This window comes from Ambystoma mexicanum, chromosome 10 (genome assembly GCF_040938575.1).
Source record: "Ambystoma mexicanum isolate Mex_15411 chromosome 10, UKY_AmexF1_1, whole genome shotgun sequence".
Lineage (NCBI taxonomy): Eukaryota > Metazoa > Chordata > Amphibia > Caudata > Ambystomatidae > Ambystoma > Ambystoma mexicanum.
Genome location: NC_090932.1, coordinates 1415246525 through 1415262007, shown reverse-complemented (window position 1 = coordinate 1415262007; position 15483 = coordinate 1415246525). Strand labels below are relative to the sequence as shown.

At 41.3% G+C, this 15483-nt stretch overlaps 1 protein-coding gene across 1 annotated transcript in view; it reads right to left on the bottom strand.

Annotated features, from left to right (window-relative positions):
* The window catches only part of SART3 (spliceosome associated factor 3, U4/U6 recycling protein), a 559753-nt gene that overhangs the window by 141230 nt on the left and 403040 nt on the right, over window positions 1–15483 (bottom strand). Inside the window, exons 14-15 of the mRNA XM_069619464.1 lie at window positions 8477–8553; window positions 7403–7571 (exon numbers count right to left, since the gene is read on the bottom strand). Coding sequence (XP_069475565.1) covers window positions 7403–7571; window positions 8477–8553 — 246 coding nt within the window. The remainder of the gene's footprint in view (window positions 1–7402; window positions 7572–8476; window positions 8554–15483) is intronic.

Genomic DNA, 15483 nt, shown 5'->3' with positions numbered 1-15483 from the left:
AAAGTTACCATCTCAGCCAAATGCCAAAAGAGCTAGAGTCGCCTCCAGTAATGACATTGATTCAAGTTCTGATGCTTCCTTGGAGTTATGTGAGTACTCAACCTACTCGATAGACGATGACACCAATGAGAGTGTTGACACTGCTGTAGTACCAAAGTCAACTGCTGAAAGAACCGATAAAGATCTCAGGAAGCGGCCAAGCAAGTCACTAATGACCTCATCTAGCCTTGCTGTGCAGGTCCCTAAGATACCCGCAAAAGCTCCTCTCATACCAATTGCCAACGGTGAGAGCTCAGAGTCGTATGTAATTAAAAGAGGGGCGGATGCCCTCCCTAATCCCCTGACGGGAAAATTAAATCAAAAAATGACAATTGCACAATTCGAAAAACTTGACAAAAGATCAGACAGGTCTAACAAAAATCGACCTGACAGAATTCGAAAAAGCCTTTGGAAAATCCAAATCAAAAATGCTTTGCCAGAACAGAAGGAGGTACATCTGAATCTGCTTCAGTGTATACCAACGCTGCGTGCTACAAGATCAGAAGACATCGCAGTTGTCGAATACATGTCTGAGGATTTCTCGGACTGGGTAAATTTACACCTACACTCTAGTGCCCTCAAGGTGGCCATACTGGATGCCGCGGATGACTTCCTGTTTTTCGGCTTCGAAATACTAAATGTTGATGCTGGTGACGAGGTCAGTCTACACCAATCATCAGTGGGACAAACGGAAAATGAAAAAAGAAGGAAAGTTCTGTGGGACCACATGAGCATTAAATATTCACCTTGCATAAAAACAGCAAAACAACAAGACTATTAGCTAAGAGTGGATAGCAGCGAAGAAAATTACCAGCTGCTATCCTGGAATACTCGCGGCTTTAAACATTTGTTTGACGGAAAGTGGCAATTTCCGATGGATTTGTCAATCATATGCTTACAAGAAACATGGTTGCGAGTGCGCCCTGGTTCTGATGGGTACACTGTCCTTCTGAATCCTGCTGGAAAAAACCTTTTCGGCCGTCCCTTTGCTGGCTTGGTTACAATGATCAAGAACAATAATGATTGGATGATGATATCTTCTGATAACCTGAATATGTTTGTACAAGCAACAAAAATTCAGATTAAACGATTTTATCCATTTAGGAATAAAGTGCTATTGATTGTCAATATATATTGGAATACTGCAATGATATTGCAAGCAAAATTTATTGGGGCTGTATTGGTGGAAATTGACAAGTGTCTTCTAGCAGATGATGATCCGGAAATCATAATATGTGGTGACTTCAACTATGCCTGGTTAAATAGGCCAACATCTAAATGCAAGGAAGATGGCAGTATGTTCAATGGTAATCTGCAGGATCGAGGTGTCAGATGGAAAAAAGAAATGGCATTAAGAGAGTGCATAATGCTGAACGGAGCGACCCGTGGCGTTATTCCACCTGGCTTTACTTGGATAAGTGGCGTGAGCAAAAAAACGCTTGATTATATTTGGGTGTCTAAAAATCTTCTAGCAACAATCTTGTCATTCGAAATAAAAAAGACTGATAAGAGTGACCATAGTGCAATGCTGCTAAATTGGGAAAAAACCACAAGATCTGTCCCAACTAAGTATCTTGAGAATATAACAACAAATAACAGAGTAAACAGGCTACGAATGAGTGCACCTCAGTTGCTAATATTGACAAACAACCTGGAAAAAGCGCCTTCAATAACCTCAAGGATAAATTACCCCTTGTTAATACACTACTTTAAAGGGAGGAATACAATCCATAAAGCAAGTGAAGTAAAACATCCTTTCAGTGCAGCAATAAGCCAGGAAAAGAAAAAGCTACGGGACGATATAAGGCTCCTGAAAAAAGTCGATCCAAGAAATGCTACCATCAAAATAAAATCTAGATGCCAGAAATATCGCAACTGGATTAAATCCTTCAATACCATGCGATTGCAGTCTCAAGCTGAACAGATGTTAAAATTGATTATTATGAAGGACAGTAGACACATTTGGGAGATAATCAATAATGGTTGCTTGAATAAAACCTATTCAATGGCGAATGGAGTGAATGGAGCCAGCTGGGTCGCTCACTTTTCCACTGTTTTCGATGATTGCAAGTGCGTCGCTATACCCTCGCTATTAATATCTTCTACAAGGTGGAATGTAGCTGATTCTGCAGAAGACATTGAATGGGCAATCTCGAAGTTAAAGGCATCCAGAGCTGCAGGCCCTGATGGTATTTCAAACGTGATGTTAAAATCTCACAAAACCCTATGGGCCAATATGATGAGTTCCTTGTTTGAACGAATCTCGCACGAAAAAGTTCTGCCGGAGTCTTGGTTAAGAGCAGTGGTGGTCCCAATATTCAAAAAGGGCAATCGGGACGATCCTAACAACTATCGCCCGATTGCCCTTTTGGACACAATCGGTAAGGTCTTTGGTGCCTTCCTGCAAAAGCGGTTATCTAATTGGGCAACTGAGGCTGCCGTGTGCGATCCCAGGCAAACAGGGTTTACCAAAGGAGTAGGAGTTGAACTAAATCTGGTCCTCCTAAACTGTTTAAAACACGATGCCCTGAAGAGAAAGAAAATGCTGTATTTTGCCTTTATAGATTTGAGTCAGGCATTTGACAGCATAAATCGTAACCTCCTTTGGAAAAAACTAAACGACTGGAATTGTCCAAAAGATTTATTGGAGCCTTTGATTGCCCTCCACTCAAAGACGTCCTTTAGAGTAAGATTAAATCAGCAGGGTGACTTGTCAGACGAAATAGTCACAAAAAGAGGTGTGAAGCAAGGTTGCCCGCTTGCTGCTCTACTCTTCAAACTTTTCATTTCAGACTTATCTCTGGCATTTAAGGATCAAAGGATTTTTCCGCCATTAGTAAACGGCCAAAAAAATAAGCTGGGTCATTTACGCTGATGACATTGTGCTTATGGACTCCACTCCAATTGGGCTCCAGAGACTACTGATTGCATTTCAAAATTACTGCCTGCTAAATGACCTACTAATCAACGCCAACAAGTCGAAGATAATAGTGATTGGATGTGGTTCGAAAGCACGCCTTCATAAATTTCGCTGGCAAATAACGGATAAACAACTGGAAATATCAAATAGCATAAGATATCTAGGCGTGCAATTTAACAATTCGATTCGTGAGTGGGATTGGACACAAGATCTGGTGGCCTGTATGCAAATGTTTGCACTGCAAGGGGCCAAACTGCACGCGGCATATGGCAAATTTTCCTTCAAGCCAATCATAACTTTCTACCTACAAAAAGTGACGCCTGCGATAACCTTTGGAAGTGAATCAGGCTGGAACATACCTCAGGTTTTGTGGAATAAGCTAGAGGGAAACTTTTGGCGGAAAGTCCTAAGGCTGCCAAAACACTTGTCAATAACAGCGATACGTTACGAATTATGTACTGAGTCACTCTACGGTACAGTCCTCTGGAAATCCATCTACACTCTGAGAAAAATGCTGCTGGTTCATGCCACAATACCATATGAAATTTTGCAGACAGTCTCAGAGCACCCTTCTGCTGGTTTGATAAACAAGTAAGGACAAGCTGGTTAGCATTTTACATAAAGCCGACATTTCTCTTGAGACCGTAATCCTGAGACCGCAAGTGGCAAAACAAAAATTGCGCCAACAAAATTGGATTGTAAATGAGGAGGCTAGAAACAAAATGGCTTCGTCCTTAGACTTTGGAAGTGCCTTGAACAAATTGGACGTTTTGCCAAAATTCCTGGACAGATTTCCATCAAACTGCCATAGGAACATGTTCCTTCGATTACGCCTCAATCTCTATAAAACCAAAGAGATCCTTATACTGCGGCGTGAGATATCTCCTGTGGAGGCTCGGTGTCGTTTCTGTAATCATGGAACAGAATCATTACGGCACTTAATCACTGCTTGTGAGGCGATTGCTGAGCAGAGCAATCTGCATTTAATCCATTTTGCTCCTTTATCTGGAAACATGGATGCATGGTGGAACTATTTGATTGGTGGCATAAATACCCAGTTAATTTGTGCCACCATAAACTTTCTGGACTCCTTAGATTTATCCAATCTGGAGGGCCTGGTCTGAGGGCTGAGCATCCCTTGGTTTCCGCGATTGAGTATGTGTGGATACTAGAAGACAGTAACTGTAACTTAAAGTTGTCTTTCTTTTGAACAAAGTAATGTTACATAAAAAAAAAAAAAAAAAAAAAAAATCCCAAGTCCAGCAAAAGAGCTGGGGGTCTCTAAGGCGGGAGTAAATTTAGCACAGAAATGAAAATGCTCCCTAACATGCATCACTGTCATCCCTTTTGACAATGGGGAGCAGCCTTCCTTGTCTGCCCGACAGATTAAGCATGGCCCCTGCATTTGGCCATTCAAATCAACTTAACCCACATACAGTCGGCCAGGTCTGCCTGAAGTACACTTGTACCTAAACTAGAATTCACTAACTGCCAACAACCAGTAGTGTAGAGACAGCCATTTGTGTCAGAATGCATACATTGAAGAAAAGCAGTACAGTCCTTGAGAGGTTTAGTGTGGCTGCACATCATTCACATTTGCGTCCATGATGAGGCCTCAGATTAGAACTCATTAACGAGTAACCAGTTGTTAGGGGAGTTTTTCTAAAGTCCACCTGGAGGTAAGATCTATAAAACGATCCCTTGGTATACAGATCCCCCAACTTGTAGTATAAGACTGTACTGGTCTTGGAAGGGTAGCTCAGGGGCAACGTGCTAATCTTGGAAGCAAGACAACACGGAGCAACACAGGTTCGATCCCCAGGTCTGCGCTTAGAAACCTCTGGGTATTAAGCGCATTATAAATAACCTATAATATAATACTACCCAAATGATTGGTAGAATGGCAGAGCAGCCAGGTTCATCTTATGAGGAGGATGTGACCTGCAGTTAAGTAGAATGAACCCAGTCAATACATTAGCCAAAAGAAACTCTTACAATGAAAGTTATAATAAAATATACATTTATTGTATATACACAAGGAAAGATGGGTAAATACTATATTTGCTAACCAACACACACAGGAAATCTCAACAATACTTTTCATAGGTGACTGCTTCAATAGTAGTTGCTTGTGCCTACTATTGTTACAGGTAATGACAGTTTTACTGTTTAAATATTAGTGGTGAGAACCCGCATTTTCATTTATTTATAAAGTCACTCAGACAAAGTCTGTAGGAAGGAAAAGGAGGGTTATTCAACACTATTATAAATGCCACATCATATCATAGAGTAGCAGTGATGTACTTATCAGCAACACTTTTCTAGGCTCTTAATGCTTTAACAGTCCAATCCCTAACTAATCAAGAGTTCATCAAAGTCAGTGTAGGATGGGAGCAAAGGTCTTATGCAGTGGCAGAAAAGGCAAAGTTCCTCTTCAGTTACTTAAATAAAATACTTTAGTGTGATAACACAATGTATAAGGCCCCTACAAAGGACTCCCTAAAAGAGCACAAGCTGATAAGCCTGGGCTAGAGTATTGGGCGGCCACAAACACCTAGTATCGCACTCCAGTCACACTGGAGTAACTATTTGGCTTTAGGTAAGTTCTACCTTGAGCCCCACAGTACCTTAAGGTTGGTTGAAGAAAATGCAACAGTCCCCTGAGTGATGGTGATGAAAGGAAGAACTCTGAATGGGATGTCACAGCAGCAGTCGCAATAAAGGGCCCTCAGCAAGGATTTTGTTGGTCTCCCACGTCGGTCTGCAGTTTTGGCGCCTTTTTATCAGCTCCAACAGATAACGGTTACTGCTTGGTCGATTGTCCTCCATTCTGCAGTCCTGCACTCTGGTCAGGGAACTTGGATGAGTGGGATAGTGACTCTGGAGGTCCAACTGGAGCTCACCAAAGTTCTGAGATGGTTTGTTCACGCAGAGATGTTGAACTGCAAATTGGTCGGAGGTCCCCCTGGTAGTCCCGGTTTGCAGCCCTGGAAGGTAACAGCACCTCGGGGGATGGCTCGATCTGCAGTTCATCTTAGGGCTGGGTTGGTTCCACCAGCCAAAGGGAAGGAGTAGTCCTCTTCGGAGCTCCTCTGTCGATAAGAAAACGGGGTCAGGACAGCAGTGGTCATTTCACGGTTACTGGAATGGTCTGCAGGCATCTCTGGTCGTCTTCAGCTTCTTATCTTCTGTTCCAGTGGTCGACTTGGCTTTTACCTCAGGAACCTCACCTTTTATTCAGTTTTCTCATTAACTCCTCTGCAAACTCTCCCTGCAGTTTACAGAAAGGGTGGGTGGCTGTCACAGCCAGCCCCCCAGCAGGAACTGGCTCCATTCAGGCACATCAGCAAACAAAGGGCAGGGGAGTGTCAAACTCCTCCCCTGCTTCCTGTCCTTACAGACACACTGGAGCCTAGGCGGGTACAAAGGATTCCGGCCAAAGACAACACACACACAGACCATCCCCTCCCAGAATAGTAGAAATGGTAACAAAGGACAACCACATAAGAAATGACGAGAAAAGAAAGGACGCAGCATGTTATAACATATGTGACCCTTTTGTGCATAACTGAGGCTGTGAATACAGTCTGCAGTAGAAAGTAGCACAATAGTTGTTAGAATACCTTCACTGCCACCAGCCATAACTATAGGGTTGTCATGGTGACCAAAAAGTCACAGGAGCAGAGAGAAGGGGAATACGGAACATTCCCTTAGCACTCCACATAAGGTGGTGTGTGCTAATCTCTCTTAAGTTAAAGTTTTAGGAAGGACATAAAGTACCCCTCTTTCCTTAACAGTAGTTCTTAAGGAAAATTAAAGAATATAAAAGGAGAACCCAAAGGGTTCCCAGCAACACTGCACATAGGGTGCTCTGTGCTGCAAAGGTGTAACACAGATGCCTTTAAGTGATACGGGGGAAAGCAAGACTCCATAGAACAAGGTAAAACAGAAAGAATAGAGTTCCCAAAGTCAGAGCAAAATAATGAATGAGGGGCATAGACTCCACTCATTCAGGGGATAAAGTAAAAGGTCCAGAAGTCCAGCAAAAAGTGCTGGGGGTCTCACTAGGAGAGGGGATTAAGCATAAAACTGGTCAATCTTCCTAATAACGGTCAAGGGAAAGTGAATAAAGTGCAAAGGACTAATGCCAGAGTCGCTGTTTAGGACTTTAATCAAAAGAGCAACCTATACGCTGGAGGGAACATGCTCATTGAACCTACGGTGAGTCCTGTCTGTCGTATTAAGCAGGGTGAAAGTATTCTGTCCAAGAGGAGGGGCTTAATCAGCTGGCCACAGAGTGCGTAGTTTCATGTACTGGATTCATGGTCTCGCAGGAAGAACACATGTTGTACTATGTATGAAGAAATCGTTGTTGAATAGGTGATCACAAAGGTGTCATCTTTTTTGATCATTTTCAGAGTGGATATACCCATGGTTCCTTACCTGCTTCTTCACCCCACTCCTCATCGTCTTCCTCTTCGGCTTTGCGTTTCTCACCACCTTTAGTTGGCATTTTACCCTTTTTGAAGACCTTTTTCTCAGCACGAGTTTTTTTCCGCTGTTCAGCTTTAGTATCCTCCTGCCGTGCTTGAGCTACTTCTTTTGCCGCAACCTGTACATTTTGTATGCATTGATAGTTACTAATTGCACAAATATATTTCACACCACAATGATACACCTTCATGTCCTTAGCCAAGAATAATATGTTCGCTGTTCATGCAAATATCTACTTTTAAAATGTTTACCCACAAAAAACAAATACTAAGAGGTCATGTCCAAAATATGAAGTAAATGTATGCATAAACTCAAACAGGCACACACACAACCACACATGTATTAGAGTAAGCAGAATTAAGCATACCGTAAAACAGTTAAAACCTTAATAAATGTATGGAGAATAAAACCAATATATTGAGAATTATTGAAGAACGAACTGGATTATACAAAGAAAGCAAGAAATACTAAAGACCTAGAAATTGACCAAATATACCAACTTATGAACCCACTGACTTAAGGACCTAGCTCTAGACAATTCCCATCCACCTTGATAAGCATACACATGATTCCAGATCAATGCACTCTATTAGCACTCCATTCTAATGTAGATGAATGCCACATATCCATTTTATGAGGCATGTGTCAGCAGCTGGGGAATTTGCTTAACATTATGAAAGTTTAAAGCAAAGAAGAAGAAAATTAAAGATAAAAAAAACAATCAGTGTCTAGGAATTTTAGAGCATATCGGGATATTGCAAAGTTGTAGCTGACTTTCTAGTTTGGGAGACATTGAGAAAAAACAGATCAACTGTTTTTAAAGAAGGCACTGGCGTTTCAACATGGCAGGGTCTCTTTGGTTTCCTTCCTGCGTCAACATCCTACAAACGTAGGTGGGAAAGCAAGACACAGACAATGTGGGACAATAATAGTGAAAAGACCTGAAGACTAGCCAGATGAGCACAGTATTCTACTGAATCAGTCAAATTGGTTTACATCGCATAGTGAAGATTGTAGTCTGACCTTTGTTCTCTGCTCATTTATACGTGCTAATCTAGTTTCCGTTTTTTGAACAGCATTATCCCAGTCTTCCAAAGAACCTTGAAGAAAATATAAGAGATGTAAGGCCACATGTATATTAAGGAGCACAACAATTAATTTAAAAGCATTAATATTTCTTCTGTATTTATGACAATTTCTTAGTCCTTGCTTTTATGAAAAATTTGATCCCCCCCCACCTTCAAACTGACATTAATGGGTTGATCTTCAAGAAATAGAAACAAATGCCTGACTCGATCATTATGATATGTCCTCCTGGTACTGTAACCACCTCTAAATCAGGACATATAAGCAAAACGCTGCTCCTAGTTAACCAAGCATCCAAAGAAGAATAGTAGTTGAAAATAAAAATTTAGCCACAGCATTATTTTAAGAGTAATTCTGTTCTTATGACAATGTCAAACCTGAAATCATTTTGAGTCGCCTAAGGTCAGAAGTATAATTAACTACTGTTTTTGTTGGCTGCTATTGTCTACAAGAACAAGCAGCCAATCTGTGATGACGTTTTTCCACAGCCTTAGTTGGGAGGATTTTCCACAGGTCCTCTGTTGGGGGCTTGAGAAGACCAACTTGTAGTTTTCAGCAGGGTTTGCCTTAAGTTTGCCCTGACTGTAACACTGGTAATAGTCATTTTTGAATCTCCTTTTGTTCACGTTGCATATTCCCTTTAACTTTTGCTGGCTTTTTGAAATCCTGAGTTATTTTGCGGACAGGAAAACCTTTACTGAGGTCTCTTTGAAAGCCACAACTGTGTTCTGGTGTGCTTCCCTAAGTAAAGCATATGGCTCCTGGAGCAGAGGTAGTACAAAATTGCTTTATTTGGAAAGTGTGTGTGTCACAGGCTGGTGGCATTTTTATACTTATTAGTGGTGTAGCCTTTTTTGCTGTATTGATAACTGGTCAGGTGGTTTCTAAAATCCGGTCTGGGGGACAGATTTTAGAAGGCCACCCTAGTTATGATGAACAGGGAGATCTGAGCAGTTAGCTACACCCCAATCCAGGTTTTGTGGAGAGCAGTCAAGGATTAGTCTCAGGAATGTATGAGTGGTGTCAAAGGCCTCAGTGAGTCCATACAGTATGGCACACAATTCAATTTAGACCGTCAAGTACTAAAATATAGTTATTTATTATAGGCCTTATGAACAAACTGGAAAATTTAACAGGTAGTATTATTGCACAACACACTATGATACAAATATATACAGTCATAATAGGTTCAAATATACATCAGATAACTTAATCAGCAAAGCAGGCAAGTATTTTAGATGCAGTAAACAATGGGAACCAGATCACAAACAATGTCCTAACTTAAGAAGGTTTTTTTTTTTAAAAAAAGGGGAAAGGGGGTCCTCTGTTTTATAGAGGGGCCTGAGTCTGGAGGACAAATTTACACTGCAGACAAAAGGGGGTGGACTCTGGCTGCCTCTTCCTCTGAGACACTAACAGGTGTCGCACTGGCATAAATGAAACCAAGTCTATACTGATAGGACTTGTATTTTTTATAGTAGAACCCAACAAAAAACTGTCAAAGGTGCTAAAACTTCTTTATTTAACACACAACAAGTTTTCCTTTTTTATAATAGATATACAAACTAAAAGTCCACTTTCACGAATTGCATTTCCATTATATTGTATCGGCATATAATGTCAACAACACATGACTGTTAGTACAACATAGTTATCAAGTGCAATATTACTGCGCATGCACTGAAAAAGAGTCGACACTCAAATGTGTTTCCAGCTATGCAACAACACAGGTGTTGATGGTGGGTTGTTCTATAGCTTTCCTCAGGACTGTAAAATGAGAAGGAATCGAGTAGTCTTTTGTGTGTTGCTCAGAAAAAACTGTGGATAAGGAACAAGAAAAGGAGCGTGTGTTGTTTAAAAGGTTCTACTAGATAAGTAACTAAAAAGCATGATGCAGTGCTCAGACATACGTGTCTTCAACAGTATTTTGTCTCAGGGCAAAATGATGCGTGGGGAATGGCGGATCCAAGTATGCCAGACCAAGGAGAGATCATTCTCTTGAGTTGCAGAAGAGGCTTCCACTACAACATATAGGACACAGCATGTTTTAAAGAAATGTGTCCTACTTGTGTCATGTAATTGACAACAGCATGTGAAAAATAAGTGCTGGTGACTTATTATTGACGGGTGTAGAAATCGTGAGACAGTGTGGCTAACTGTGCAAGGACGATTGTCCTATTTGGTAATTTCTATTTATTGTAAGAGAAACGAAAATTGCTTATATATTGGGCCTGACAGTGAAATGTAACAGTCCCTATGGTGCCAGCACTTGTAGTATCCCGAAGGAGAGAGCGGTATGCGTACCTTCTCGTACTGGGAAGAGCTCCCGAAGACAGCTGTGTATTCCGTTCGTCGCTGAACGTGCTCCGCGCATGCGTTGTGTCATGCCGGGGACGCGAGCAATCAGAAAAAGGCGAGAGCGAGTGATTTGCGCATGTGCGAGCGAATAGTGGTGGAACTGCCGCGCGTGCGTGGGAGGAGAATGTGAGAGCCTACGTGTGTTTATGGCTTAGTTACTGTTGCTATGTCGCGTCAAAGGAAGGCGTAGTCTGTGTGTGCGGGGAACTAGTCCCGTAATTGCAATGTATGTAGGGGGTCTGTGTAGTCCGAGTACTCATTTTAAAAACCACAGAAACACAACACAGTGTACATTATGAGCTTGAATCTCAAAAATATAGAACTGCACATGTATATTCGTTCATAGAGGCATGTTCATGTTTAGATAAACAGACTTTTGATACTTTGAAAAAAAAAACATTTTTGAACATATTTTTAACACTAAGCCCGAAGTGGTTTTAAATGGTTTTAAAAAACCAGGCGTGCTTCTCCTTACTGTAACCTCAATTTACCACTTTCTGCATCTTGATGGATTAATGGTGGAGGGGCAAGGTTGGGAAGTCCAGTGCTGGGAGATAATTGTATGGAGGGGTAAATCGGTTGGTTATGTATTAGAAGAAGAGGTTCCACTCTATGCAAATGTTTAATCCATTTTTCACCGTATCCAATCTGTGGATCCATTTCTGTTCCAATTTCCTCAGGGCTAGGTCTCTGTCACCTCCTCGTTCTTTTTCATCTATGGTTTGGATGATCGCCCACTGGAAGTCTGTATATTTATGTTTGAGTTTACTGAAGTGGGCAACCAATGGTTTATCTTCAAACGCGTTTTTTAGACATGATCTGTGTTCACAAATACGCTGCCTCACCTCTCTTTTACTCTTGCCGATATATAGTAAGTCACAGGGGCACCGTATGACGTATATACTCCACTTTGTACGGCAGTTGGAGAAGGTTTTATACTTCCATTCTAGGCCATTTAGCAAGATGGTTTTTTGGTCTTTTGTGAGGTTACAGACTGAGCATTTGCCACATCTGTGATGTCCAATGACAGGGGGGAGGTCCCACAGGTTAGTTTGGTTAGGTTTTTGTATGGTGCCTGGGTATGTATGTACTAGGTGATCTTTTAGATTATTGCTTCTTCTGAATGCAAATCTGGGCTTTTCGGGGCAAAAATCCTCTGTTTGTAGAAGGTTCCAAATTGATAGGACTGATTTACGGATGTAGTTACTTATTGGGGAGAAAGTGGTGACGCATGTAATTTTTTCAGCGTGTTCCACTCTCAATCTCTTTGTAAGACATGTTTCCCTACTCGTATACCTTGCTGTCCTTCGTGCTCTTCGTATGATTTTGGGTGGGTACCCTATTGCTTTTAGGCGGAGTTCTAGGTATTTTCCATTTTTAACGTATTGTGGTAAGGTTGTACAGTTTCTCCGTATCCTCAGAAATTGGCCGAAGGGGAGATTTTTTCCCTGAGTGATTGAGGATGAAAACTTTTAAAATTTAACAGTGTGTTTTTGTCTGTTGGTTTCCTGTAGAGGGTAGTGACGAGAACACCTTTGTCTCTAGTTTGAATGTTGAGATCCAGGAAGGGTATGCTGGCTGTCTGAATGCATGGTGAATTTGATACATGGGTCTACGGTGTTGAGCCATGTGTGGAAAGACTCTAATTCTAAAAGATTACCTCTCCAAACAGTGAAAACATCGTCGATGTATCTGACCCATCCAATTAGGTTCTGTTTGTATATATTGTCTTCATTGTAGATGTTCTTGTTTTCCAAATGGTCCATGTACAGGTTTGCTATATCGGGTGCAAACGTTGAACCCATGCTTGTTCCTCTTATTTGTTGAAAGAATTTTCCTTGGCACATGATGAAGTTTTCCGTGAGTGCTATCCGTATACATTCTAAGATGAAGGATGTCGGTGTTGATTGGTCCCGTCTGTTGTCCAGATAGATCTTGAGTATTTCCAGGCATTCTCTCTGTGGAATGCTAGTGTATAGGGCTTCTACGTCAAAGGTGACCAGAATGTCATTTTGTTCTGTTCTAATGCTGGCGAGGTGATGTATCATGGCTGTAGTATCTTGCGTATATGATTTCATTTTTTGGACGAAAGGTCTTAAGATGATATCTGTGTATATAGATAACGGCTCTAAAAGTGAGCCTATTCCAGACCCTATCGGTCTCCCCGGTGGTTCTGTGGTGTTCTTGTGCATCTTGGGAATACAATAAAAAGCCGGGGTAATTGGTTGTTCCGTTGTGAGAAAAACTTTTTCGTCATTGTCAATCCAGCCCTGAGATTCCGCAAAAAGCATGAGACTTTTGATTTCATCCGTTAGACGTGTTGTTGGATTATGGTCCAATTTTTTGTAGAACCGTCTATCTTGAAGGTCTTTTTGTAGTTCATTTTCGTAGAGGCTGTTGCCCCAGAGCACAATGCCCCCTCCTTTGTCTGCTGGTTTGATGCAGAATGTTTTTTGGTTTTCCAGATGTTGTAGTGCCAGTCTTTCCTGTTTAGTAAGATTATCCCTTTTGTGATTTTTGGTTTTGAAAAAGGTGTCCATGTCTCTTAAAATTTTATTTTCAAACGCTAGTATTTCTGGGCAGTTCATTGATGTTACTGGTCTAAACGTGGATTTGGGTTTTAAGCCCGTAGTGGTCATGTCTTTGGGTTCGTCTTGTTTGGAGTTACGGAATCTTAGGCGTTCAGTTCTGAAGAACTTTCTTATTTCTACTTCTGTTGCAAAACGATCTGCTCTGTTGGTAGGTACAAAACTCAGCCCTTTGCTGAGGATGCTCACATCGTCAGGGGTGAGGGTATAGTTACTCAAATTAAAGATTGGTATCACCATTGTTGCTGTGGTGGTTGTTGTGGGGTCCATTGGCGTGTTCTCATCCCGTGGTACCCTTGCTGGCGTGCTCTTCCTTGTTTCCCACGCCCTTGAAAAAACTGGCCTCTCTTTTGGCCTGTTCCCGATGTTGAGGGGCCGCTGGCGGAAGAATCTGATCCACTGCTATTGGAGGAATTTGAAAAGCGTTGTTGAGTGCCTCCTCTGGTGTTATTGCCTGTGTTTTGCTGTTGGTAAAATCCTGGGACAAGGTATGGGTATGTTTTCTCCTCTTGGTAGTTCTGAATGTCTTTTTTAAGTTTCCAAATCTTCTTTTCCAGGGTAAATTCTTTAAATTTCTTTATTTCTTCTTCTATCTTTTCCAATTGCGCTTTGATATCTGGTATAACTGAGTCCTCAATGATTTTCTCTTCAAGAGTCTTCAGTTCCTCCGCTTGTTTTTTCGCTTCCTCTTCAGCTGTTTCTATTATCAGTATAATCCAATCTCTGGAGCATTTATTGCCTACGCCGCTGAACTTTGCCTGAAATCTGGGGTTGTCCAAAAACACCCTGGGTATGTTTTTAATTTGCAAACCTTCTGGTATTACTCCGTTTTTTAGATACTCTAGCATGAGTAATCCATGTGATTCTGTGCGAACCAGTTTTTTCTTTTTTTGCAATAAAGTTTCTGTATCTGTGGTAAAGGCTGCTTTTGCTGCTGGTGTTGTTTGTGGTGTTTGTCCCAGCAGTGAAGGTTTTTCTAAAAGTTTCCGATATAGATCGTCTGGGAATGACACAATATTTACATTCTCCATTGGTTATTTTGCAATTCTTTTTTCCACCAACCGTTGGGTTGTCCAAATGAGGTTTTTTTAAAAAAAGGGGAAGGGGGTCCTCTTTTTGTTTTATAGAGGGGCCTGAGTCTGGAGGACAAATGTATACTGCAGACAAAAGGGGGTGGACTCTGGCTGCCTCTTCCTCTGAGACACTAACAGGTGTCGGACTGGCATACATGAAACCAAGTCTATACTGATAGGACTTGAATTTTTTTTATAGTAGAACACAACAAAAAACTTTTTCAAAGGTGCTAAAACTTCTTTATTTAACACACAACAAGTTTTCCTTTTTTATAATAGATATACAAACTAAAAGTCCACTTTCACAAATTGCATTTTCGGGAGCTCTTCCCAGTACGAGAGAAGGTAAGCATACCGCTCTCTCCTTCGGGATACTACAAGTACTGGCACCATAGGGACTGTTACATTTGACTGTCAGGCCAATATATAAGCAATTTTCGTTTCTCTTACAATAAATAGAAATTACCGAATAAGACAATCGTCCTTGCACAGTTAGCCACACTGTCTCACGATTTCTACACCGGTCAATAATAAGTCACCAGCACTTATTTTTCACGTGCACTTTGTTGTCAATTACATGACACAAGTAGGACACATTTCTTTAAAACATGCTGTGTCCTATATGTTGTAGTGGAAGCCTCTTCTGCAACTCAAGAGAACGATCTCTCCTTGGTCTGGCATACTTGGATCCGCCATTCCCCACGCATCATTTTGCCCCGAGACAAAATACTGTTGAAGACAGGTATGTCTGAGCACTGCATGCTTTTTAGTTACTTATCTAGTAGAACCTTTTACACAACACACGCTCCTTTTCTTGTTCCTTATCCACAGTTTTTTCTGAGCAACACACAAAAGACTACTCGATTCCTTCTCATTTTACAGTCCTGGGGAAAGCTATAGAACAACCCACCATCAACACCTGTGT